We start from the raw sequence: 27,408 nt of genomic DNA on the forward strand, positions 1-27,408 counted from the left end.
TAGGCCTAAGCATGATCTATCACCGATATGATCCCAACTTAACCACGTATGGCTTAGTGTTTGGTTTTATCCCAAAATGACTGGTAATATTAAGGGTGAAAACTCTTATATATTAATAGTGTTGCAGTCCTATTAGATTAGGAATTTGATTGTGTAAATCCTAACATATATATGATATTCTTATGTGATTCTACCATATCTCTTAGACTATATATTATCTTTTTAGAGTTGTAATCCTATTGGGGTAAGGAATTTACCTTCACTACTACTATAAATAAAGGCACTATGGGATGATATAACACACACCTTACAATTAGACATCTATCTCTTCTCTCTATGTGCCGCACCCCCTCTCTCTCTCTGGCATTCATAATTGTTCAATAAATTATTCCTACAATACATTATTAGCACGCTCTTAACGCTACGCTAAAGAGAGTTTATTCTTCATTCAGGGGAGTATTATGTTTTAATCATTCTTTTTATGATTAATTTATTATTTTATTGAATTGACCTACATGCTATTGATTCAATTTAATTTCTTATTTGTTGAACGTGATACAACACATTGGATATGCAATTCCGGATTTCCGAGAAGCATGTTCTACAAATTTAAAGGCTTTTGTTGTTTTATGCCAATCAGGTATATTTAAAATAAAAAGATATTTGAAACGACCATGAAGCGTGAAAACATTCCTCATGATACATGAACCACTTAAAATTATATTTACCTTTCGATATATATATATATATATACGTTTCATGCATTATGCAATTTTTGTTATTTGAAATTTGTGAGTCAAAAAATTGAAATAAATTAGAAGCAAGGGTTTTTTAAACCCTTCAATGGCGGACGAGGTGGTGTTGTTGGATTTCTGGCCAAGCCCATTTGGGATGAGGCTGAGGATTGCTCTGGCAGAAAAGGGCATCGAGTATGAGTACAAAGATGAGGACTTGTGGAACAAGAGCCCATTGGTGCTGCAGGTGAACCCGATTCACAAGAAGATCCCGGTTCTCATTCACAATGGAAAACCAGCCTATGATTCCCTCATTGCGCTTCAATACATTGATGAGGTTTGGAATGATAAGCCTCCACTCTTGCCCTTTGACTAGGGGTGGGCACGGTTTGGTTCGGTGCGGTTTTGAGTGAAACCGAAACCGAAACCAAATTTTTTTGCGGTTTGGTTCGGTGCGGTTTTGAAGCCAAAACCGAAATGAAACCAAACCGTTTAGTTCGGTTTGGTGCGGTTTCAAACGGTTTCGGTTTGATTTTTAAGAAAAAATGTACAATTTTCAATTTAACATATTAATAAGCATTTCCTAATAGCAATAGGAAAAAGAGATTTGTTATGTAAACAATTAGCATGTTGCATGTAGTTGTGATGTTAAAATATGTTTGTGCAACAAAAGGGTGTCCCTTACAATGTTTATCATAAAACAAGTTGAATAAATTTGAATTCATTAAACATGAGCGAAACTTTGATACTAGAATATGTGATATCATACTTCAAATGAGTGGACTTTATTAGATCATTGTTCGACTCTTAATAACAAGTTAGTCCACCCTTGTACATATATGTGTGTGATGGTATAAAATAACAAAGGTCCTTCAAGTTAATGAACGAAAGAAAGTGATGAATGATGATATTCTAGTGTGGTGGAGTACTAAACTAAGTGTATGGATTCTAACAAACAACAAATTAAAACATGAAATATAATATGGACATTTAATTAAATGTTTATTAATATTTGCGGTGCGGTTCGGTTTCGGTGCGGTTTTCAAAAGCCAAAACCGAAACCAAACCGTTTTCTATGTTGCGGTTTGGTTTCAAAACCGAAACCGTTTCAAAACCGCAAAACCAAACCGTTTGGTGCGGTTCGATTTGGTTCGTGTTTCGGTTTCGGTTTTCGGTTCTAAGTGCCCACCCCTACCTTTGACTCTTACCTCACAGCCCAGGCCAGGTTCTGGGCTGACTTTGTCAACAAGAAGGTGATTTTTACTCATTAATTTACTTATTTTTTTTGTTGTTTTTTTAACAAGTGATATTATCTACACTAAAAAGAAGGGGATAGGTTTAGCCTCACAATGAGTTAGTAATAATTTGGTTCAAATTCGCCCTTTGCAAGAATCGAATCTAAGACTTCTCACTTACAAGTGAATAAGAATATTATTAGACCATAGTACAAAGTGGCAATTTCACAACATAATTAAGTTTAGTATTTTTTTTTCCTTAAATATGCTTTTTTTTATTTTATTTTAAAAAAAATCTATGTTCAATTTAACATGATACTTAATTTTGTAAGTACCAATTTGGAAAAAAAAAATATTAAAAAAAGGGGTTTTTAAGTACCCACTATGTTTTGGCTGAAAAGGAACTAACCCAAAAAAAGCTCCAGATCTGCTGTCTCTTAAAATGTATCTAATATGAGTCTCCTTGTTAATATGTTGACATGTATTCTTTAACTTGACTTAAAACTTAACTTTGTTAATTTTATTTATTTAACATTTAAATTAAAAAAAAACTAAAATAATAAAAAACTGTTGGGTTAACGAGATGAGCAAATCCAAATAGGATTCTTCACCTTCTTTTTTGGTTTGCTGCAACAATCGCAAGGATCAGAAAGAACAAGGCGAGTTTGCTGTGCATTTTTCTCCTTTGAAACAATCGTAGTTCCAAATCTAGCATCCACACCAACAAACTCACTTGCCTCAACTCCATCAATCCAAGTTCGAACTTTTACCAAAACGAAATTGTTCTCGCTCCCAGGCTTCTTCGAAGCAGAATCATCATCATGCACTATATCCCCGGCAGTGATAGAGCTCGGATTACCGACTAGTAGAATAGTCAAAGCTGAAACAAAAACCAACCCACAAAGCCCCTTTCTTTCTCTCTCTTCCTTCCATGGCTACAATCTCTACAAATCTGTGATGCAGAGGAGGAAGAACCAAAAGGGTTGTTCTTTCTGATCCTCGCGATTGTCGCAGCAAACCAAAAAAGAAGGTGAAGAATCCTATTTAGATTTGCTCACCTCGTTAACCCAACATTTTTTCATTATTTTGGATTTTTTTAAATTTAAATGTTAAGTAAATAAAGTTAATAGAATTAAGTTTTAAGTTAAAGAACATACGTCAGCATATTAATAAAGAGATAAATAAGACACATTTTAAATGACAGCAGAACTGGAGCCCCCCAAAAAAGGCACTTTCGAGAAGTTGGTGGAAGCTGATGGAACTCTCTGTTTTTATTGTATTTTTCCCTTCTGGATTGCTGCAGAACTTTCTGTAGTTCTCAGAGAAACCTTCTGTGCCATCCTATATATATACAACTCACTCCCCAACCCTCCTCATCAGATAGAATTATCCAAAGCAATCTAAGCAAAAATCTCTCGCCCAAATCCTACGAATTCACACCCAGCAAAAACCCAACTCAAACCCACCATCTAATGGCTCTCAGTCTCTTTGGCGGACGACGAAGCAACGTCTTCGACCCCTTCTCTCTGGACATCTGGGACCCTTTCGAGGGCTTCGGCGCTCTGGCCAACATCCCCTCATCCGCCCGTGAAACCACCGCCATCGCCAACACGCGCATCGACTGGAAGGAGACCCCGGAGGCCCACATCTTCAAGGCGGATCTCCCGGGGATAAAAAAGGAGGAGGTGAAAGTGGAGGTGGAGGACGGGAGAGTCCTGCAAATCAGCGGCGAGAGGAGCCGGGAGCAGGAGGAGAAGAACGACAAGTGGCACAGGGTGGAGAGGAGCAGCGGCAGGTTTATGAGGAGGTTCAGGCTGCCGGAGAACGCGAAACTTGATCAGGTGAAGGCGGCGATTGAGAATGGGGTGCTGACTGTGACTGTGCCGAAAGAGGAGGAGAAGAAGCCTGAGGTCAAGGCCATTGACATTTCCGGTTAAACTAAATTCGCGTAACCTCGATCGGCTACTTTTGAGCTCTGTTTTGGTGTGGTGTTAAGTTCTGCTTGTGTGTATTTCCGAGTCTCTCTGTATGTGAGATGAGTGATATGGCGTGTCAATTGTCATGTATGGGTTCTTATTCTAAATATTATAATAAATCTTTATAAAAGTTTACATTATATTTCCAAGAAGTGTGTCTGGGAGAAGGTCTATTTAATTTGTTTTCCACGAATATGAAGAAGATGACCGTTCATGGCGCGATTCTCTTGCTCTTAAAGTCTAGAACTTTAACACCTGCGCATGGAATTGACAAAGATTCTTTCGATCTTCACATGTGCTACTGCTATTGGGAACCAGCTGCTGAGCTCGTGCGTCCTACGAAGGTTGCAGAGGTGTATCAGGCAAAGAAGAAAGTTAGAGATACAAATTTTGTATGGGAGAAGTAATGCTCAAGTCGACAGTCCAGCAAAGGCGACATTGAAGACATCTTACTTACTCCAAGAGCATATGGCGAATGCTCGAAGTTGCTTAATTAGGACATGGTTCTACAGTGGTCGAAATTCCTAGCTGCTGTTTTTGGTTTATTTTCAAGGTTATATTTTCAAGAGAACTTTAACGAAAAACTTCCAGTACTGTTTACTTTAACGAAAAATCATATTTTTACACTAAAAAATTAATCATGCTATTATTCATTTTACCTTTTATTTTATCCTTACTGTTAAAACTCAAAATTTTTAAGTCATTTTTATTAGTTTTTCTTATTTTCAACTGTTTTTGGTTTGACTCGTGAACAAGGTTGTGTTTGCAATTTTAAACCGGTGATTGTTTCTTTTGTTTCTTTTGGTTTTTAGTTTGGATATTAAAAGTGTTGTACCGTTTTAATATAAAACAAAGCTTTTGAGTACTTCCATGGTCATCTTAACCCTGGATGCAAAACGAGATTGATTCAATCCTAAACGAGATCAATTATTTAAGTGAAATCAACCGCTGTATTTTACTTGTAGACTAGAGCTGACATATCTTTTGTTGTGAATTTTAGCAAGGTACAACAATGCGCCTACACGTAGACACTAGACATATGTCCAAGTCATCCTGCAATTACTTTATAGGTATAGTGAAATGATGATCAAACCCTAAATTCTAAACCCTAAACCCTAGGGAAAAGTAATTGATGACAAAAATACTGAGAAATAAAATTTGACTTCCTTCAGCTTTCGACCTTCCCTAGGTAGATATCCATATAGTAGCTTTTTCAACTTTGTATCGGTCGTATTCTTGAATTTGGAAGGAAAAGAGGAGTAATGCTTCCTAGCATGGGACATAGAATAAGACCTAGAATAAGGCCACTTAGATTAGAATAGCATTCACAGAAATGTTCTAACATAGAGTTAAATCGAACATTGAAGAGATTAGTTGGTCGTTATTGGGACGGGTTCAAACAGGACTGCAATCAATAATAAAAAAAATAAAAAATAAAAGAATGAAGGAGCGGAACCTTCCTTTGACTCAAGCCAACCCCAGGTCAGGACGAGACTTTCTTTGTGCTACCAATTAGTGAAATTCTATCTCTTTCTTACACAACTAAAAAATGGGCAACAACTCTTGAATCAAAAGCCTTCTAAGTTATGCTGATGATGGTTATTTAAACCGTACAAAGCGCGTTTCTAGAACGATTTATGTCTTTAAATTCATTCTATGCGTTGAAGAAATGACTTTTCTCAATTGTAAGGGATTAGTAATCTTGCTAAAAATGATGAAAAAAGGATTACATGAATTGTTGTTTGTACAAAAATTATTAATAAAAGTTGTAGTTTATCGTTTAATGTTTCAATTTTATTTTCATCTAATTTTTTGGAGCTTTTTGTGAAACTTTATAGGCCTAAGCATGATCTATCACCGATATGATCCCAACTTAACCACGTATGGCTTAGTGTTGGGTTTTATCCCAAAATGACTGGTAATATTAGGGGTGAAAACTCTTATTTATTAATAGTGTTGCAGTCCTATTAGATTAAGAATTTGATTGTGTAAATCCTAACTTATATATGATATCCTTATGTGATTCTACCATATATTTTAGACTATATATTATCCTTTTACAGTTGTAATTCTATTGGGGTAAGGAATTTACCTTCACTACTACTATAAATAAAGGCACTATGGGATGATATAACACACACCTCACAATTACACATCTATCTCTTCTCTCTCTATGTGATGCACCCCCTCTCTCTGGCATTCATAAGTGTTCAGTAAATTATGCCTACAATACATTATCAGCACGCTCTTGATGCTACGCTAAAGAGAGTTTATTCTTCATTCAGTGAAGTATTACGTTTTAATCATTCTTTTTATGATTAATTTATTATTTTATTGAATTGACCTACATGCTATTTGTTGATGCACAAAACCGGAGGGGTCTTGGAACAACGTAAATCTGACCGTGAATCTGCAAGAAATTAAATAACACAAGATGTATCGTGGTTCATCCCAATGTTCGGGCTACGTCCACACTGATATTGTATTTCTCTGTTTGTGAGAGGATTGTGAGGGTGAGAGCCTCTGTAATGTGAGAGTGATGCTTCTCTTTAGGGATCTGAGACCCTTCCGTTTGTGAGGGTGAGGATACCCCTTTTATAGACTAAGAGCTCCTCACTTATTACATATTTCCCCCTTCATTTATTACATAATTACATTTGAGTCCCCCGAGTATTTATACGAGGTCTAAATACGGAGGCCCTAAGTATGGTACAAACAGTAGTCCCCCAAGTCTTCAGTCAAGAGAGTCTTTTGGCTAGAGACTTGAAATTCAGTCCATGTGTAGGCCGAAGTAACTAGATGTCGTCTAGGACTGATACTCGATATGAAGCGGTGCTCAATCTGAAATAATGTTCAACTAGAAGTAGCACATGTTGCAAGGCTGCTCGGTTTGTGGCTTATGTTGCCTTGGTTGGCTCGGCTTGTGGCGTTGAAGGTGAGGGAGTCCCTTTTATAAAATAAGGGCTCGCTCCTCAATACATAAGTGATGGGCTAGAGTTTATGCTCGCGGCGAGACGGTTGCTCAGCTGGCGACGATGCTCTCTAATGATGGTGAGGGAGTCCCTTTTATAGAATAAGGGATCGCTCCTCAATACATAAGTGATGGGCTAGAGTTGATGCTCACGGCGAGACGGTTGCTCAGCTGGCGACGCTGCTCTCTAATGATGGTGAGGGAGTCCCTTTTATAGAATAAGGGATCGATCCTTAATACATAAATGATGGGTTAGGAGTGATGCTCGCGGCGAGGTGGTTGCTCAGCTGGCGGCGATGCTCTCTAATGAAGGTGAGGGAGTCCCTTTTATAAAATAAGGGATCGCTCCTCAGTACATGAATAATGGATGCTTTCTAATGAAAGTGAATGAGTCACTTTTATAGAATAACGACTCGCTCCTCAATACATAAATAATGGGTTAGAGTCCCCCAAGTATTTTTCATGAGGCCCAGTTGAGGCCCAATATATGGTACATAATGTAGTTCCCCAAGTCTTCAGTCAATAGGGTCTGTTGGCTGGAGACTTCAAATTGAATCCATGTATGGGCCGAAGTGGTGGTTGTTCGGAGACGGTATTTGTATATCCTTGTCACACCCCGGACCCGGGGTAGGTGGAAAATTCGATCCCAAGTCTGAAACGCGAACTAAAAACTAAATAAATAAAATAAAACGGAAACGGGTTGGAAAATAAAATTCTTCTTATTTAAAATAACTCAATAATTCTTTACAAGGCTAAATAAATAAATACAAATTCTAGCCTCACATCTATCTCGTTTCATCCCGTCTACCATTTTGACAGTTTAGTTAGTAAACCTGCATAACAATAGAGGGGTGAGCTTCAACAGCTCAGTAGGAACATAACCTTACCACAGTAAAATTGACAATACTAAATTACGTGTTATAAAATCATGTAATCAAGTACCAAATCATTCTCGATAACAATGCATGAATGCAATGCAAAACTCTTCATCTTTGCCCGTTAATTCATATAATAAAACACGCGGACCTGCACGTCCCATACCGTGCATTTTACCTCTGCAGTGGTGGTTCGAATGTTTTAATATACAAATTAACCCCATGTAACTCAATCATCCCAATTTCCCAAACTCTTCGTCGCCAGTCCCGAATTACCCTTAAAGAATTTATGCATTGTGGGCTCGCCTGAGACCTGGTACCTGCTAAGAGTTTGGCTCAACTACACAAAAGATATTTCCAACTACCCTCATTTCCAGAATTCCTTCCTCAACACCAAACTTCCAACTATTCTCACACATAAGTGATGCACAAATAATCTCATTTCATCATTCACATGTACCAGAACATATTCTCAGCGAATATAACTTCACCAATAATTTCGTATCCAATAACGAGTAAACACACAAGAGCAGTATTTGTCCAATTAGTAAACCATATCACATTAATCAACCAACAAGATCGATAATAATATAATGTTTCACGAAATTTAATAAAGCCAATCTCCGTAAAGGTCTGCCGTATTTCCCTTACCTAGAGTCCAAAGCAAGCAAACAATGTCCCTTACCAACACCTCGATTAAACACAACCATCGTGGTAACTGGAGTCCCTGATCCAACAAATAAACTATATCACTGTATAATCCCTATATCTAACACCCAATATAAACTCCTTTATTTTAGAATTCCAATATTAGGCTTAACATCACCTTATCTTAGTTGGACCCTTAAAACATTTTTCTTTCTTATTTGGGTCCTAAAAAATTTCTCAATTATATACATGCTACCAAGAAGCATTTGCCCACAAAACAATTCTAAAATCACAGTTTTGTCCCAAGCCTTCGGGTAATAACAAAACTACCCTTAACTTTCAGAGAACTGTAAAATGGCCCCAAATCTGAACTTCTATTTCAGTTTGGTCCCTGTAGGGTGAATAGTGATATTCATGGCTATTTTCCAGATTGGTTCCTCTTGTCTTTCAATCCAAAACATGTCTAAACCCATTTATCATGATCTCTAAGTACCAAATCACCATTCAAGTTCACCAAGTTCCCTTAATTTCGTAACAGCCACAAAATATCAAGGTTTAAAAACCATGAAATAATTCTAGGGTTTGCAGCAGCTAGCCCATAAAGAATATAACCTCAATTCGTTCAGTTATGCTTCCAATAAGCTTAATCCACCATAAACAACATTTAAATTTAAAGATTAAAGTTTGTGTAGGAATAAATCCCAAAAATGGCAGCTTTCAAAATCTGCAGTAAATCCATAAATTATTACTTGAGATTTGTAATACTCTTCCCCACGAAAGTGGAATCAAATTCGAACTTCCAAATCAAAAGTTAAGAGAAAATTGGTGTTTGGTTGAGACAAGGAGATGAAGCTCATTGCTTCCTCTTTGCATCTTTCCGTGAAGAGAAGAAGAAAGACCATTAGGTCTTTCGATCCAATATATAGGTGCACTTGCACCGCTTTCTTCATTTGTGATCCAATGTCCACTTGCCACGTTTCAACGTAATTCTATCTTCTTCTTAAGGTCCAACTAAAACCTGCCAAGTGGTAGACTTGGCACTTATTTGAGAACCCGGATCATATCCTTTTGCTGTCACCTTCAGGAGCTGTCATGTGGTGATTCGCCATTGGTCCAGCTTGTAAATTCAATTAAAACCTACACTCCGAAAAATCATCTAAAAGATTATACAAAATCGCAATGACGTTCACTACCTTCATATGAAAACCTTTTGAATAAATAAGCACAACATATTTTTTCCAAATATTTTTCTTATTCAATAATAAATTCTTGGGATATTACAATCTTGCACTAAAGCTTTGTAGGTGAAGCTTTGCAAGTGAAGCTTTGAAGCTAGAGCTCTGTAAATGAAGCTTTCGAAGTTGGAGCTTTTGTAAATGAAGCTTTTGAAGCTAGAGCTTTGTAAATGAAGCTTTCGAAGCTGGAGCTCTATAAATGAAGCTTTCGAAGCTAGAACTCTATAAATGAAGCTTTCGAAGCTAGAGCTTTGTAAATGAAGCTTTTGAAGCTAGAGCTTTGTAAATGAAGCTTTCGAAGCTGGAGCTCTATAAATGAAGCTTTCGAAGCTAGAGCTTTGTAAATGAAGCTTTCGAAGCTAGAGCTTTGTAAATGAAGCTTTTGAAGCTAGAGCTTTGTAAATAAAGCTTTTGAAGCTAGAGCTTTTGTAAATGAAGCTTTTAAAGCTAGAGCTCTGTAAATGAAGCTTTTGAAGCTAGAACTTTTGTAAATGAAGCTTTTGAAGCTAGAACTCTGTAAATGAAGCTTTCGAAGCTAAATTGACATGAGTGATGCTCATGAATGTTTATGTTGATTGACATGAGTGATGCTTATGAATGTTAACATGAGTGATGCTTATGAATGTTGACATGAATGATGGTCATGAATATTTATGTATGATTGACATGAGTGATGTTCATGAATGTTTATGTATGATTGACATAAGTGGTGCTCATGAATGTTTATGTATGATTGATATGAGTGATGCTCATGTATAATTTTGGAGTACTGGACATACTTTTGATCACCTGGTTGGTGATAATAGCGGCAGGCTGCCGAATAATTTTGGGAGTACTGGACGTACTTTTGATCACCTGGTTGGTGATAATAACGGCAAGGTGTCGAATAATTTTGGAAGTACTGGGCGTACTTTTGATCACCTGGTTGGTGATAATAGCGGCAGGGTGCCGAATAAATTTGGAGCCATAAGGCTTGGCTCTTTTGGGCATATGGCCCTTCGCCATCCACATGACATTGCAGCCCATTATTTTAGGCTTGCCTTTTTTTTATATTTTATTTTATTTTTATGATTACCCTCTGATGGGGTTATACAGATGTCTTTGAAAGATAAGAAAAATAAATTACATCATTCAAAAATAAATCTGACCCTCTGCTCAATGGGTCACGCCCATAATTCTCTTTTCTGCATGTCATCACCACAACAATTATGTCTGCTTTTTTTTTTTTTTATCTTATTTTGCTTTGCTGCTTTTGTTTTTCCCACTTCATTTCCTGCAACTTTCAAAACGTCAAGGTTGGCAGAGCCCATCTGCAGACTTGCTTTTGCTTTTTCTTTTCACTTTTATGGGAGTGGTTGAGCTGTCTGAGGGCCTTTCTTTTTCTTTTGTTGGATAAGTGCGACAAAGCATCAATATGCTAGCACATGTGAATATCTGGTAAAGCTAAGTCTTTTGTTGGGAAAAGTTATTCCTTTTGTCTAAGTGGGTTGTTGAAGATAACCCATCATTGCAGCTCCACCACAAGTTTGCATCTTAGCTTCCATGCTCGCCGACAGTACCGTATGGACTGGATTCCAATGTTCAGTTGCAAACTCGCAGCCATTTGGACCGTCACCAGGAAGCCTTGAATTGAAACACACATTGTTTTACTGAAAACAGCAACTTTCTCTTCCTCTCCTCAGAAACAACTTAGCACCTAGAACAGAGAGGGAAACATCCTGCGGACGGCAAGGTCACCGAGAAGCTTGTAACGGAGAGACTTGGCCTGAGCAATAGCGCACAGCCCTCTGTTGTTAACCTTCTCAACGTAAAGCTCAACGCTGTTTTCTGGAAACTTAAACCTCTTCTGTACAACAGAGGTTAGCTCCCTGATCCTCATCCCCTTCTCTCCGAGAACGTTTTGGGTTCAGGTGGCTCGGATGATGATCTGGGTTCGCATCGGCATAACCCTAACTTCAACGCCGGAGTAGCCGTCTTCGGCGAGCTCTCTCGTCAACACCTCGTTCAGCTCGGCGAAGAAAACGTCATTGGCGATGAACATTCTGCGGACGGCAAGGTCACCGAGAAGCTTGTAACGGAGAGACTCGGCCTGAGCAATAGCGCACAGCCCTCTGTTGTTAACCTTCTCAACGTAAAGCTCAACGCTGTTTTTTGGAAACTTAAACCTCTTCTGTACAACAGAGGTTAGCTCCCTGATCTTCATCCCCTTCTCTCCGATAACGTTTTGGGTTCAGGTGCCTCAAATGATGATCTCGGTTTGCATCGGCATAACCCTAACTTCAACGCCGGAGTAGCCGTCTTAGGCGAGCTCTCTCGTTAGCACCTCGTTCAGCTCGGCGAAGAAAACGCCATTGGCGATGAACTTTCGCTTCTTGCTCATTTGGGTCGCAGTCGCCATGGTTGTGGGTGTGAAAGTTGCAGAGATGGGATCTGAAATATGGTGGCAGGAGAGGATTCAAGGCCACCTGGGTATCTACAACATTGTTCAACTTGATGCCAAACTGAAAGTACAGGGCCTCACTATCTCGTTTGCAATCATGAATGACTTTGGTGATATAGGAATACTCAAGTGCAGGCTTACAGGCATTGATCAGCATCACCCCTCCCTGAATGGCATCAACCAGATATATAGCATTTGGAAATACAAGCTGCATGATACAGAGAGTTCCATGACGACAAAGGTTAACTCCCTTGCAATCAAAACCAATGACAAATGGCCTTTCAGCTGAAAGCTGGGCCAGGCGAAAGAGGAATGTGAGTCTATAAAGGAGGAGGTACAGAGGTCATGCGATCGGACCATCCACGCCAATCTTTAATTTTGCCTCCAAACCAACGAAACCCTGATTGTCTCTTATTCTCTCTCTTCTCATATGCTGATTGAATGAGTGTGATTGTAACTGACAAATAATGGTAGAGAGAGAAAAAGTTTGTGGTGTTTTGTTTGAAAAGGTGAAAGAGATCAGAAGCAAAAGTGAGGTAGAGAGAATTTTGGTTGTCTCTTGGGTTTTGCAGATCCACGGCGAAGGTGAAAATTGAGATAGGACCGACATAGCTTTTCGTGTCACTTCCCACAGACGACGCCAAATGTTGATGCACAAAACCGGAGGGTCTTGGAACAATGTAAATCCGACCGTGAATGTGCAAGAAAGTAAATAACACAATATGTATCGTGGTTCACCCCAATGTGCGGGCTACATCCACATTGATATTGTATTTCTCTGTTTGTAAAAGGATTGTGAGGGTGAGAGCTTCTGTAATGTGAGAGTGAGGCCTCTCTTTGGGGATCTGAGACCCTTTCGTTTGTGAGGGTGATGAGGCCCCTTTTATAGACTAAGGGCTTCTCACTTATTACATATTTCCCCCTTCATTTATTACATAATTACATTTGAGTCCCCCGAGTATTTATACAAGGTCTAAATACGGAGGCCCTAAGTATGGTACAAACACTATTGATTCAATTTAATTTTTTATTTGTTGAACGTGATACAACACATTGGAGATGCAATTCCGGCTTTCCGAGAAAGATGTTCTACAAATTTAAAGGCTTTTGTTGTTTTATGTTAATCAGGTACGTTTAAAATAAATGAAGATATTTGAAACGACCATGAAGCATGGAAACATTCCCCATGATGCATGAACCCCTTACAATTATATTTACCTTTCGATATATATATACGTTTCATGCATTATGCAATTTTTGTTATTTGGAATTTGCGAGTCAGAGAATTGAAATAAATTAGAAGCAAGGGTTTTTCAAACCCTTCAATGGCGGATGAGGTGGTGTTGTTGGATTTCTGACCAAGCCCATTTGGGATGAGGCTGAGGATTGCTCTGGCAGAAAAGGGCATCGAGTATGAGTACAAAGATGAGGACTTGTGGAACAAGAGCCCACTGTTGTTGCAGATGAACCCGATTCACAAGAAGATACCGGTTCTCATTCACAATGGAAAACCAGCCTATGATTCCCTCATTGCGCTTCAGTACATTGATGAGGTTTGGAACGATAAGGCTCCACTCTTGCCCTTTGACTCTTACCTTATAGCCCAGGGCTGACTTTGTCAACAAGAAGGTGATTTTTACTCATTAATTTACTTATTTTTTGTTGTTGTTTTTTTTTTTTCAACAAACGATATTATCTACACTAAAAAGAAGATGGTAGGTTTAGCCTCACAATGAATTATTAATAATTTGGTTCAAATTCGCTATTTGCAAGAATCGAACCTAAGACCTCTCACTTACAAGTAAAAAAGAATATCCCTATACCGTAGTACAAGATGACAATTTCACAACATAATTAAGTTTAGTATTTTTTTTCTAAAATATGCTCTTTTATTTATTTTTAAAAAATCTATGTTCAATTTGACATGATACTTAATTTTCTATGTACCAATTTGGAAAGAAAAAAAATTTAAAAAAAAGGGGTTTATAAGTACCAACTATGTTTTGGGCCGAAAAGGAACTAACCCAAAAAAAGGGCCTTTCGAGAAGTTGGTGGAAGCTGATGGAACTCTCTGTTTTTATTGTTTTTTTTCCCTTCTGGATTGCTGCAGAACTTTCTGTAGTTCTCGGTGAAACCTTCTGTGCCATCCTATATATATACAACTCACTCCACAACCCTCCTTATCAGTTAGAATTATCCAAAGCAATCAAAGCAAAATCTCTCACTCAAATCCTTCGAATTCACACCCAGCAAAAACCCAACTCAAACCCACCATCTAATGGCTCTCAGTCTCTTTGGCGGACGACGAAGCAACGTCTTCGACCCCTTCTCTCTGGACATCTGGGACCCTTTCGAGGGCTTCGGCGCTCTGGCCAACGTCCCCTCCTCCGCCCGTGAAACCACCGCCATCGCCAACACTCGCATCGACTGGAAGGAGACCCCGGAGGCCCACATCTTCAAGGCGGACCTCCCTGGGATAAAAAAGGAGGAGGTGAAAGTGGAGGTGGAGGATGGGAGGGTCCTGCAGATCAGCGGCGAGAGGAGCCGGGAGCAGGAGGAGAAGAACGACAAGTGGCACAGGGTGGAGAGGAGCAGTGGCAAGTTTATGAGGAGGTTCAGGCTGCCGGAGAACGCGAAACTTGATCAGGTGAAGGCGGCGATGGAGAATGGGGTGCTGACTGTGACTGTGCCGAAAGAGGAGGAGAAGAAGCCTGAGGTCAAGGCCATAGACATTTCCGGTTAAACTAAATTCGCATAACCTCGATCCGCTACTTTTGAGCTTTGTTTTGGTGTGGTGTTAAGTTCTGCTTGTGTGTATTTCCGAGTGTCTCTGTATGTGAGATGAGTGATATGGTGTGTCAATTGTCATGTACGGGTTCTTGTTCTAAATATTTATAATAAATCTTCATAAAAGTTGGAGTACATTATATTTCCAAGAAGTGTCTCCGGGAGAAGGTCTATTTAATTTTTTTTCCACGAATATGGAGAAGATGACCGTTCATGGCGCGATTCTCTTGCTGTTAAAGTCTAGAACTTTAACACTTGCGCACAGAATTGACAAAGATTTGTTCGCTCATGACATGTGCTACTGCTATTGGGCGCCAGCTGCTGAGCTCGTGTCTCCTACGAAGATTGCAGAGGAGTATCAGGCAAAGAAGAACGTTAGAGATGCAAATTTTGTATGGGAGAAATAATGCTTAAGTCGACAGTCCAGCAAAGGCGACATTGAAGACATCTTACTTACTCCAAGAGCATATGACGAATGCTCGAAGTTGCTTAATTAGGACAGAGTCCTATAGTGGTCGAAATTCCTAGCTGCTGTTTTTGGTTTATTTTCAAGGTTATATTTTCAACTGTTTTTGGTATAACTTGTGAACAAGGTTATATTTTCAAATTTTAAACTGGTGATTGTTTCTTTTGGTTTTTAGTTTGGATAGTAGAGGTGTTGCACCGTTTTAACAGGATAAAACAAAGCTTTTGAGTACTTCCATGATCATTCTAACCTGGATGCAAAACAAGATCGATTTCACCCCAAAACGAGATCAATTACTTAAAGTGAAATCAAAGTTGTATTGTACTCGGTACACTAGAGTTGACATATCCTTTGTTGTGAATTTTAGCAAGGTACAACAATGCGCATACACATAAATACTAGACATGTGTCCAAGTCATCCTGCAATTACCTTAAAGGTACAGTGGAATGATGTTCGCCTTCTAAGTTATGCCGATGATGGTAATTTAAACTGCAACTGTACAAAGCGTGTTTTTAGAACGGGTTATGTATATTCCATTAGAGATATTGTAATATTGTGTATATCAACCAAACAGGACTTCGTTACTACGTCTTTAAATCACATTGAAATTTTAGCCTATGCAAAGTATCGCATGAATGATTTTGGCTGAGGCACGTGATTGATCACATTAGACCTTTATGTGGTTTTTCTTACATAGTTGATGTTCCAAGAACAATTTATGAAGACAACAATGCATTTATCGACCAATTAAAGAAATGATCCACCAAAGGCAACATTACAAAGTATACCGTCACGAAGTTTTTCTTCACTCATTGGCAACAAAAGCATCAGGAGATCAAAGTTAAGCAAATCCGATCCTAAGACAACTATGCTGACCTCTTCATGAAGTCAATACGAAATCTACTTTTCAAAAGCTTGTTCATGAAATTAGACTGCATAATCTTTTAAATTTATGTCACTGATAATTCTCTTGGAGAGTTTTATCGAACTCAGGAGAGTATCTTATAGTATACTTACATGATCTTAACATACGTTTTTCCTTATGATCAAGAGTAGTTTTCCTATTGAATTTTTGCTAACTTGACGAATTTTTTTGATGAAGTACCTACACTTGACTGGTCATACGCTTGTGTGTTTTAATAATCATTCTAAATATGTGAAATATCGCATCATGTATTAACTCATTTTTTTCCCCGTAAGTCTACTGGTTGTCAGAGCAAGGTTTTTACCGATAGTTGAGGACAACAATGCTACTTCTTAAGTTGTACATACTTAAGTAGGAGTGTTGTGAATAGAATCATTAATTAGGAACGTGATTGTGTAAACTAAAAGTAGAATTCCACAAGGATTTGGAGATCAAATAATTATTGGCTTTGTATTACTTATAAGGGAAGAAAGTCCATCATAATTAGTATTAAAAAGTTACATGCTAGGGGTGAACACACCATTCTTATACATACGAGCCCTTCTCTCTATGTCGTCCCCTTCCTTTATCAACGGTCGCGGGTCTGTTGTCCCTAATTGTGGTGTCTCTTTTCTAATTTCTCAACACGTGTACCACCCATTTCACCTAGCCTTCACCCCATTAAATTTTTAAGGGACCTAGGTGGTTTCAGGACCACCCCGATGCTCAGATAATTCGTTATTAGAACTTCTAAGGACCACCCCAGTCTGGGCAGTGAAGGGAAAGAGCAACGGCTACATACTGTTCTGGCTTTTTGCAAACCAGAATGAGAGAAGAAGAAGAAGGCCAATTCTTTTTTAAACGGTATCCTAGGTCACATGCTAGTCACATTGATTATTCAAGTAAAGAGTAATGTTAGGGAGACTAAATTTGTAAAAAAAAATTGCAAACTAAATGATATATCATCAATAAGAAATGAGCATGTTTATCAACGCTTAAGTAATAATCCAATCATTAACTTTCATATCATTTAGTTTATAAATTTTGTGTAAAAATTTAGTTTTCATAGCATTACTCTTAAATAAAACGATGAGCATCGATGTGGTGTTTGAAAACTCATTCTAGGTCACGTATGAGATTGAGAGCCTCACCATTCTTTTAATAAAAAATAAAAAAGAGTTCGACTTTCAAAGAAGGGTAAATTACACAAAACTACCTCACTTATTGGTCGAACCACAATTTCATACCCCCATGTTTTAAAAATTACAATGTCATACCTCATCTTATGAATTTGTTGCAATGTCATATCTCTGTCAGTTTTTTTGTCAATTTATCTGTTAAATGCTGACGTGGCTTGAGGCGATGCCCACTCCCTAATCCAACTGGATTAAAAAAATTAATTAAATATAAAACAAATTAAAAAAAATTCATTTCAATTATTTTGTAAAAAACGTGGGGCCCACCATGACCCTCAACCTTCTTCCCAGTCTACTAAGAGCAGTTCCACCGGAGGTGGAATAGCCTAGCACCTAGTCAAAAAACCAGGCTAGGACCCTGTCAATCTACTCCAGCCCGTGGAATAGACTGGCACCCAGCTCAAGCCAGTCCACAGGCCGGCCTAAAATCGACAGAGGAAGGAGACGGCTCATATGATGCCATGCTAACGTCATGGCCACATCTCTCTCATCTGGAACCCCATTCGACGCCTAGAACCCCATCCCGATCCTTGGAACCCATCCCGATGGAGCGAGCGGGCTTGGAGGCGAGGGGGGAGGTTGAGGTTGTTGAGCTTGATCTTGCAGAAGCATGGGGAGAATGAAGGGTGAACGACGGAGCGAGCGGGCTTGGAGGCGACGAGGATCTTGAGAGCGAGATTGCCCACTGTGACACGCACAAATGGGCATGGATCCATTTTTCACCAGCAAAATAAAATCAAAGGGGGAAATGCTAATGCGCCTATGCCTCTCTCCCTCTCTCCCTCTCTCAGTTGAGTGTTGGGGCAAATAGTGTTGTTGCTGCCATTGATTTCTGGCAAGTGGGAAGAAGAAGAAGGAGAAGAAGACGACAGGAGTCAGAGAAAAAGGAGTCGGAGAGAAAAGTCAGAAATTAAAAAACCAAATTATTATTTTATAGTAAAAATTAATAATATTTTAATAAAATTGACTAGGCTATATTTTGTTAGGGGTGGAGATGTTTTGGTCTATTACTGTTCACTGTGGTCTATTACTGTTCATTTGAGTGGATAAATGCGCTGGGTGCTGGCGCAAAGTCTTTAGGGGTGGAATTGCTCTAAGCCTTCTTTTCCAGTCCACCGACGATCTCCATATCCATCATCTGCCACCACACCATCATCCCCACCACCACTTCTGCCTTCTTAATCGTCGTCAAATCTTAATTTTCTGGTGCGTCTCTGTCACCGCATCCAAACATCGCCAGAACCCTAATGTCTCTAGGAAATCGCAACCCCCAGAACCAAGTCGGCTCAGTTTCTGCTGAAAAGCGATCCGGCGACGTTGATTGTGTGATGACGGCCTGATCAGAAATGACAAAGCCCTCTCACCAAATCATCTTCCACTCCTCCGATTCTCACCGGCGACGGCCTGGCAGTTATTGTTCTTGCTGTTGCGGAACTAATTCTTCACCAAAATTGAACGATTGGGAGATCCAGGGCGGTTCACGAATCGTACAGATGACGACAACGGGGAAGGAGAATGGGCGTACATGAAGAGGTGCGTAGGGGAGATGAAACGTGTGAAGAACGTCAACAACCTAGAGGAGAACCTCCAAGATGTGGACGACGTGAAGCCCGATAATGAGGAAGAAAATAACGGCCCAGCCTCCTTTCCCGAACCCCAAACTAAAACACAAAAAAACCCGATCGATTGGTGCTAAGAATTTGAAATTTAGGGTTAGGGTTTGGATGAAATTGGGGTATTTTGTATAAAATTGGTTACAGGGATTAATTTGGTGAGGGTGATAGGTGTGTAGGAGGGGGAGAGGGATGAGCGCCATGGGAGGGAGTTGGAGATGGAGGAAGAGAAGGGGGAAGTTGCAGAGAGGTGAGAGGGAAGGAAGGGGATTTTGGTGCGGGTTTGGTTTCCTTTTTTCTTTTCTTTTTTTAATTTTTTATTTTTTTTAATATTTAGTTAATTTTTTAATCTAGTTGGAATTGAAAATGGGCCCCATCTCAAGTCATGTCAGCATTTAACAAAGAGATTGACAGAAAACCTAACGGAGGTCTGATATTGTAACAAATTTGTAAGATGAGGTATGACATTGAAATGTTTTAAAGACGGGATATGAAACTATGATTGGCCTAATAGTTGAGGTAGTTTTATGTAATTTATCCTTCAAAGAAAGTCCACCCCACGCAAATTAACTCCCTAATCCCCGGATTTGGATCCCATATCCAAATCCAAATCCAAATTATGGTGATCCTAGGGATCCTCACATCTTAGCCATTCATCGTGTATCGTGCGGTCAGAAATTATTTGACTTTTTTTATTTAAAATTAAACACAAATAGTACCTAACAAAAACTGACCACATGATGTACGATGAATAACTAGGATGTGGGGATCCCTATGATCTCCACAAAGTGGATCCTGAGAGGATCCTCTTCCTTAATTTCCACCATCATCAACACAGAACCAATATCTTCTCCAGTCTTCACACACCTATCGACACTTCAAGATCAACTTGGTATTTATATTTATTCTATGAAGAAATGGCTTTTCTCAATTGTAAGGGATTAATAATCTTACTAAAAATGATGAAAAAAGGGTTACATGAATTGTTGTTTGTACAAAAATTATGAATAAAAAGTTGTAGTTTATCGTTTAATGTTTCAATTTTATTTTCATCTAATTTTTTGGAGCTTTTTATGAAACTTTATAGGCCTAAGCATGGTCCATTACCAATATCACTGATATGGTCCCAACTTAACCACCTATGGCTAGGTGTTGGGTTTTATCCCAAAAGGACTGATGATATTAGTGGTGAAAACTCTTATATATTGATTGTATATTATTTTGTCATATGATCTATGTAAGATCTTATTCTCCAACACTTTTTTACTAGGACTTCTCGATAATAAAATCATGAATCCACCACTATCCCCATCCACACTTGAGAATTTCAAACAAGTGGAGCTTTCCAATTGTCCTTGATAACAAGAGGATTCTTGGTTGGGTAATGTAAATTCATGATAAAGATGAAACTCATGTGTTTGCAGCTAGGATGGTAAAGAGGATTCCTAGGTAATTGTTTGGGCCTAAAATATTGGTTTGGGCCGAGTTTAGAATGTTCTCGACTTGGAAGCATTGTTCAAGGGCCGGATACAATAAGGAGTCTCGGTAGGATGAGGATGTTGAAAGTTGGGAATGAATGCGGCCTGATAAGGGGTTGAGTTCAAAGTCCTAATAGGAGTGGATTGGCTGAGATAAGATTGGATCGGGGTGAAGAGTCCTAATCCGAGTATAGGTTTGATTCGATCAGAAGAAGGTTTGCAACTATAAATAGAGGGAGGGGTACATCATTTAAACTCTTTTCAATTCAACACACAAACTGCCATGCGGAAATTCTCGCTCTACGTGAAACCTCTCAACTGTTGGAAATGTGCCCTAAAGCCAATCATGTGATGATACTTTACGGACATTTCACATGTTAAACTAATCTAGTTTTACATATAAAGGGCAAAGATTATTGTTTGAGCCGTCTCATATAAATGTTATATGCTTAAACGATAAAGTCCAAGGAATATGTGATTGGGAGAATGTAATCTAATGAAGTTAGATTCATGAGACCATTCTTTCGTAGACACATCCTAAACGTTCCTGATCATAGGATTGCCAATTGGGCGTTGACAGTCCGTTAAGATCAGTACGTACTATGTCTTCTCTCAGGGAGAGTGATTAGTCTCGAATCATTGGTGTGTGTGACATCAAGACAAGTACGGTAGGTGCTCAATAGAGAATGAGTTCACTGAACGCGATCAACGAAGAGTTCTCATATTCCATGTCACGTGAGAACTCATGGTTGGGATAATGCAAAGTAGTCCTTTGACCTGAGGCATCATAGTTGTCTTGTGGTTAAGTCCTTGATCTTTGATTATGTCAAAGTCACTCCATCAGGAGGGTGTCCACGGCATCGTTGGGGTCAAGCCACTTATCTATGGAGACAAGTGAATGCGCAACAAGGGATCTCTAACCTTCAAACCGTTTGAGGGAGAATACTCTCTGATATGATTTGAATCTCTGGCCAGAGTATGAATGAGATTGAGGAATGCGTTCCAAATCACATTCAAGGTAATCATATAAGCACAAGACACACATTGGATAGTAGACATGAGAAATAAACTATCAAACCAAACAATGTGGTCAAGAGTATTAGATTAGAGAAGGACCGTATTGCATTTGTAATCTCGAACTGAATAGGTTCTCCACCTCTTCTGATTAGCTTGGATAACCATGATATGCTGCTAGGTGTCACTCATGGTTTGTGGAAGCCCTAAACGTGTGTAATCACTAAAGGGAGAATTGAAAATAGTTTCAATTCACAATCGATGTAAAATGGTTTTAATCGCCCACTACCTCGCTAAAAGGAACCTAATGGATCGCACACCATAAAAGGTAGAGATTGGAGATTAAACGGAAATGAGTAAGAATGATTAAATGGTTTAATCATTTATTTATGGCAAGGATTAATTAATATGTTAATTAATCAAACGAATAAGTTCGTTAAATGACTTCGGGATAGTTTTGGACCTTAAGGCCCAATGGGCTTCGAACGTCAAGCCCATTAACTTAAGTTGTATGACAATTTAATGAATAAAGATTCATTAAAGCCCAAAAGCCCAAAATCCCTAAATGTATAGCCATATGGAATGAATTAGGGTTTTGGTTATTTAGGTCACTTCAAGAAGTGACTATATAAATGACTTTATAGCCAAATATTCATGAGGGATTAAAAGGTTTTATTTTTGGGGAAAATTGGTGAGAATTGTCTCTCCATTTTCTCTCTAAAGAGGCCAACACCTTGGAGGGTACATCTAGCAATCCTACTACTCCAAGGTCACTCATTTCTTCTACAATCTAACCTTGGTGAAGAGACTTAGAGGTTCTCAATTTTGGGAACTTGGAGAACCTATTCTTCCATCCAAATCCATGGATCTAAGAAGCAAGGAATGAAGGCCCTATCTCTTTGGGTGATTAGCCTTTGCTTATGCAAAGAGGAATCTACAAAGGTATTAATTTCAACTCACTTTGTTTTGAGTTGATTATTGGTTCACCAATCTACTAGGCTTTGAATTTCATGGTAATGTTTTGTTTTTGAGTGCATACAAGCATGATTCCGCCTTTAATTGTTAATTGCATGCTATATGATGTTGCTCAAATGAACATGTTTTCCCAAAAGATTTCCTTCATCAACAACCTTGAGATTTTTATTTTCTTTTTCGCCGACACATCTTCAGTTTGGATAAACAGCATTATCACCGTAGAACCAGCCGACAACGGAACCCCTTCAGTTTGGATAAACAGCACTGCGTCGAGGCCAACTGGTTATCTATCCAAGTCTCGGTCGAGAAAGACTTTCAGGTCTTTATTGGCAGAGGTCATCTCATTAGCCTTTTTGGTGAGGTGAGGTGTTACAGTCTACTAGGGCTCGGTACATTGAACGCCGAGTTGTTTTATGATTGGATACTCACAAGTAAGCTTTAGAGTTCGGCATTCTAATGGCCGAACCACATTTACCATCAAGACATATATCTGTTTTGAGTATCTGTTCCCCTATACTCTGGTGTCGATTCGGTGTGCTTATACCCTTACAAATATAATCACTGTGACCGAATCCGGCGCCGACAATTTATGAACTTCATAAAATTAGCAGCCTTGTCTTCAGGCTATAGAACCCAAAGGCCGGGACGTGTTTCTTCCTTGGTCGCAGTCGCAAAATCGAGAAGTCAGCCGCACGCTTAACGCAACATCAACACATTTTACTCTTGGGCCAAGCTCAGCCGACAAGTTGGCATGCCCCGCATCAACCGAATGACGTAGTTAGCTCATTAGTTACTCAGCTTGTGCGCCACGTAGGCTTGGTAGTTTTTAGGGTCAACAGTAATGTAACCTTCATGATTAACATGAAATTGTAATGTATTATAGTGAAAGTATGGTTAGTCGAATGCAATTAGGTCTGTTATACTGTTAGAATTTAGGCTTTAATTTTCTAGGAGATGAGGCAGTGAAGGTTACTAAGAACACAGATCCTATCCTAATCTGTGCAACCAGAGCCCGGAGATCTCTCTAAAAGTTATAATAATTATAGCCGTTATATCAAATTTCAGCGGTCCGAATCCATTGATCCCCGGGCTCTAGTTGCACAAATCCGGAGAGGATATGTGTTCGGTTACTAAGGAGATGATCTATGTTCGGTTACTAAGACTCGTTGGATACTAGTTTCTCTAATTTTGTTTATAGCTTTTATTTTTTAGGAAAACTAATGAAAATGGCTTGAAAACCTTAAGTTTTAATGATAATGACAAAATAAATGGTTAAGTGAATAGTACAATAATTGACTTTTTAGTGTAAAAATGTAATTTTTAGTTAAAAGAAACAGTACAGCGGACTTTTCGTTAAAACTTCATTTTCTTCTTTTTTTTATATTAAAAATCAACATAATTAAATTTGAGATTAAGTGTTTAGATACATGTAAGAAATAAGCGAAGAGACATAAAAAACTTCAAATTGGGGACATCAAACCCTAAGTCATCTCTCACCCACTTAAAATTAGTTTGACAACAGCCATTTAGTACTACGGTCTAATGATATTCCTCTTTATTTGTAAATAAAAAAATTTAGATTCGATTCTCGTCAAAGGCGAACTTGAATCACATATTGCTAACCCATTGTGAGGCTTAACCCACTCTTCCACTTTTTTGAGTATAGATAATATCGTTTGTTTAAAAATTAGTTAGACAACATAATTGAGTTTAGTATTTTTTTTTTTTCTTAATTAACATGGTACCTAATTTTATAATACCAATTTGGAGTCTTTTTATAAGTAACAATTATGTTTTGGGCCGAAAAGGAACAAACCCAAAACAAGGCACTTTCAAGAAGGTGGTAGAAGCTGATGGAACTCTCTGGTTTTTTTTGTTTTATCCCTTCTGGATAGCTGCAGAACTTTCTGTAGTTCTCAGAGAAACCTTCTGTGCCGTCCTATATATATACAAGTCACTCCGGTACCCACCCAATCAGATAGAATTATCCAAAGCAATCTAAGCAAAAATCTCTCACTCATATCCTTCGAATTCACATCCAGCATCTAATGGCTCTCAGTCTCTTTGGCGGACGACGAAACAACGTCTTCGACCCTTTCTCTTTGGACATCTGGGACCCATTCGAGAGCTTCGGCCCTCTGGCCAACTTCCCCTCCTCCGCCCGTGAAACCACCGCCATCGCCAACACCCGCATCGACTGGAAGGAGACCCCGGAGGCTCACATCTTCAAGGCGGACCTGCCGGGGATCAAAAAGGAAGAGGTGAAAGTGGAGGTGGAGGACGGGAGGGTGCTGCAGATCAGCGGGGAGAGGAGCCGAGAGCAGGAGGAGAAGAACGACACGTGGCACAGGGTGGAGAGGAGCAGCGGCAAGTTTATGAGGAGGTTCAGGCTGCCAGAGAACGCGAAGCTTGATCAGGTGAAGGCGGCGATGGAGAACGGGGTGCTGACTGTTACTGTGCCGAAAGAGGTGAAGAGGCCTGATGTCAAGGCCATTGACATCTCCGGCTAAACTAAATTCGTATAACCTCGGCTACTTTTAGGTTTAATGTCATAATTATGTTAAATGATCATGGTTTGTTGACATTGTTGTGGTGTCAGCTCCTGCTTTTTGTTCTTGTATTTCAGTGTCTCTGTGTCAATTTTCATGTATGGTTTCTGCTTGTGAAATATTATAAACCTTAATAAGGGTTTTGAGTACACTTATTTTAATTCAATCAATTCAAATTAACTCATAATTTCAATGAAAAAACAATTGCAAAATTATCTATCCTACCGGGAAGAGTGGAGATGCAAGAATCGGACGGAGGTACGTGTCCGTCTTTTCTTCCTGGTCGCGCTTCCTCACCCCACTGATCTGGAGGATCCGACCATCCTCCACATGAACCTTCACCATCTCCTTCCGGAGCCCCGGCGCGTCCGAATCATACGGATGACGACGACTGGGAAGGAGAGTGGGCGTACATGAAGAGGTGTGTAGGGGAGATGAAGCGTATGAAGAACGTCGACAACCCAGAGGAGAACCTCCAAGGTGTGGACGACGCAAAGCCCGATGATGAGGAGGAAAATAACGGCACGGCCTCTTCTCCCGAACCCCAAACCAAAACACAAAAAAATCCGATCGATTAGTGCTAAGAATTTGAAATTTAGGGATAGGGTTTGGATGGAATTGGGGTATTTTGTATAAAATTAGTTACAGGGATTAATTTGATGAGGGTGATGGGAGTGTAAGTGGGGGAGGGGGAGGAGCCCCATGGGAGGGAGGTGGAGATGGAGGAAGAGATGGCGGGAGTTGCAGAGAGGTGAGAGGGAAAGAAGGGGATCTGGGTGTGGGTTTGGTTTTTCTTTTTTTTTTCTTTTTTAACATTTAGTGAATTTTTTAATTTTTTAATCTAGTTAGAATTGAAAGTGGGCCTTATCTCAAGTTATGTCAGTATTTAATAAAGAGATTGACAAAAAACCTAATAGATGTCTGATATTGTAACAAATTCGTAAAATGATATATGACATTGAAATATTTTAAAGACGGAATATGAAACTATGATTGGCCTAATAGTTGAGGTAGTTTTGTGTAATTTACCCTTTAAAGAAAGTTCACTCCACGCAAATTAACTCCTTAACCCCCAGATTAGGATCCCATCCAAATCCAAATTATGGGGATCCTAAAGATCTTCACATCTTAATCATTCATCGTGTATTGTGCGGTCAGAAATTATTTGACTTTTTTATTTAAAATTAAACACAAATAGTACCTGACAAAAACTGACCACACGATGTACGATGAATGACTAGGATGTGGGGATCCCTATAATCTCTACAAAATGGATCCTAAGAGGATCCTCTTCCCTGATCTCCACCATCATCAGCACAAAGCCAATCTTTTCTCCAGTCTTCACACACCTATCGGTACTTCAAGATCAACTTGGTATTTATATTCATTCTATGCATTGAAGAAATGGCTTTTCTCAATTGTAAGGGATTAGTAATCTTACTAAAAATGATGAAAAAAGGGTTACATGAATTGTTGTTTGTACAAAAATTATGAATAAAAAGTTGTAGTTTCGTTTAATGTTTCAATTTTATTTTCATTTAATTTTTTGGAGCTTTTTGTGAAACTTTATAGGCCTAATCATGGTCCATCACCAATATCACCGATATAGTCCCAAATTAACCACATATGGCTAGGTGTTGGGTTTTATCCCAAAATGACTAATAATATTAGGGATGAAAACTCTTATATATTGATTGTATAATATTTTGTCATATGATCTATGTGGGATCTTATTCTCCAACATTTTTTTATTAGAACTTCTCGATAATAAAATCCTAAATCCGCCACTGTCCTCATCTACACTTGAGAATTTCAAATAAGTGGAGCTTTCCAATTGTCCTTGATAACAAGAGGATTCTTGGTTGGGTAATGTAAATTCATGATAAAGATGAAACTGTAAACACCTAGTCGTGTGTTTGCAGCTAGGATGGTAAAGAGGATTCCTAGGTAATGTAAACTTCATGATTAACATGAAATTGTAATGTATTATAGTGAGAGTATGGTTAGTCGAATGCAATTAGGTCTGTTATACTGTTAGAATTTAGGCTTTAATTTTCTAGGAGATGAGGCAGTGAGGGTTACTAAGAACACAGATCCTCTCCTAATCTGTGCAACCGGAGCCTGAGGATCAATGGATCCGGGACATTGAAATTGAATCCAACGGCTATATTATTATAACTTTGAGTTTTAACGATAAGGACAAAATAAGAGGTAAGTGATTAGTACCATGATTGATTTTTTAGTGTAAAAATGTAGTTTTTAGTTAAAGTGAACAGTACCACAGACTTTTCGTTAAAACTCCATTTTCTTT

General features: G+C 38.9%; 3 protein-coding genes across 3 annotated transcripts; all 3 read left to right on the top strand.

Annotated features, from left to right (window-relative positions):
- The first annotated feature begins 2,605 nt into the window (after window positions 1–2,605).
- LOC103420063 (18.1 kDa class I heat shock protein-like) lies at window positions 2,606–4,087 on the top strand. Its single transcript, XM_008358124.4, has one exon. It carries the CDS (start codon window positions 3,442–3,444, stop codon window positions 3,904–3,906), a length of 465 nt encoding a protein of 154 aa, XP_008356346.2. The 5' UTR covers window positions 2,606–3,441; the 3' UTR covers window positions 3,907–4,087.
- Window positions 4,088–14,192: 10,105 nt separating this feature from the next.
- LOC103417894 (18.1 kDa class I heat shock protein-like) lies at window positions 14,193–15,036 on the top strand. Its single transcript, XM_008356051.4, has one exon. It carries the CDS (start codon window positions 14,393–14,395, stop codon window positions 14,855–14,857), a length of 465 nt encoding a protein of 154 aa, XP_008354273.1. The 5' UTR covers window positions 14,193–14,392; the 3' UTR covers window positions 14,858–15,036.
- A 9,301-nt stretch (window positions 15,037–24,337) lies between these two features.
- Window positions 24,338–25,246, top strand: LOC103417893 (18.5 kDa class I heat shock protein-like). Its single transcript, XM_008356050.4, has one exon. The coding sequence runs from the start codon at window positions 24,597–24,599 to the stop codon at window positions 25,056–25,058; it is 462 nt and encodes a 153-aa protein (XP_008354272.1). The 5' UTR covers window positions 24,338–24,596; the 3' UTR covers window positions 25,059–25,246.
- Window positions 25,247–27,408: the final 2,162 nt, after the last annotated feature.

This window comes from Malus domestica, chromosome 01 (genome assembly GCF_042453785.1).
Source record: "Malus domestica chromosome 01, GDT2T_hap1".
NCBI classification, from domain to species: domain Eukaryota; kingdom Viridiplantae; phylum Streptophyta; class Magnoliopsida; order Rosales; family Rosaceae; genus Malus; species Malus domestica.

Coding starts and splice junctions, on each gene's coding strand:
- LOC103420063 (XM_008358124.4), top strand. CDS start 3,442: ATGGCTCTCAGTCTCTTTGGCGGACGACGAAGCAACGTCTTCGACCCC.
- LOC103417893 (XM_008356050.4), top strand. CDS start 24,597: ATGGCTCTCAGTCTCTTTGGCGGACGACGAAACAACGTCTTCGACCCT.
- LOC103417894 (XM_008356051.4), top strand. CDS start 14,393: ATGGCTCTCAGTCTCTTTGGCGGACGACGAAGCAACGTCTTCGACCCC.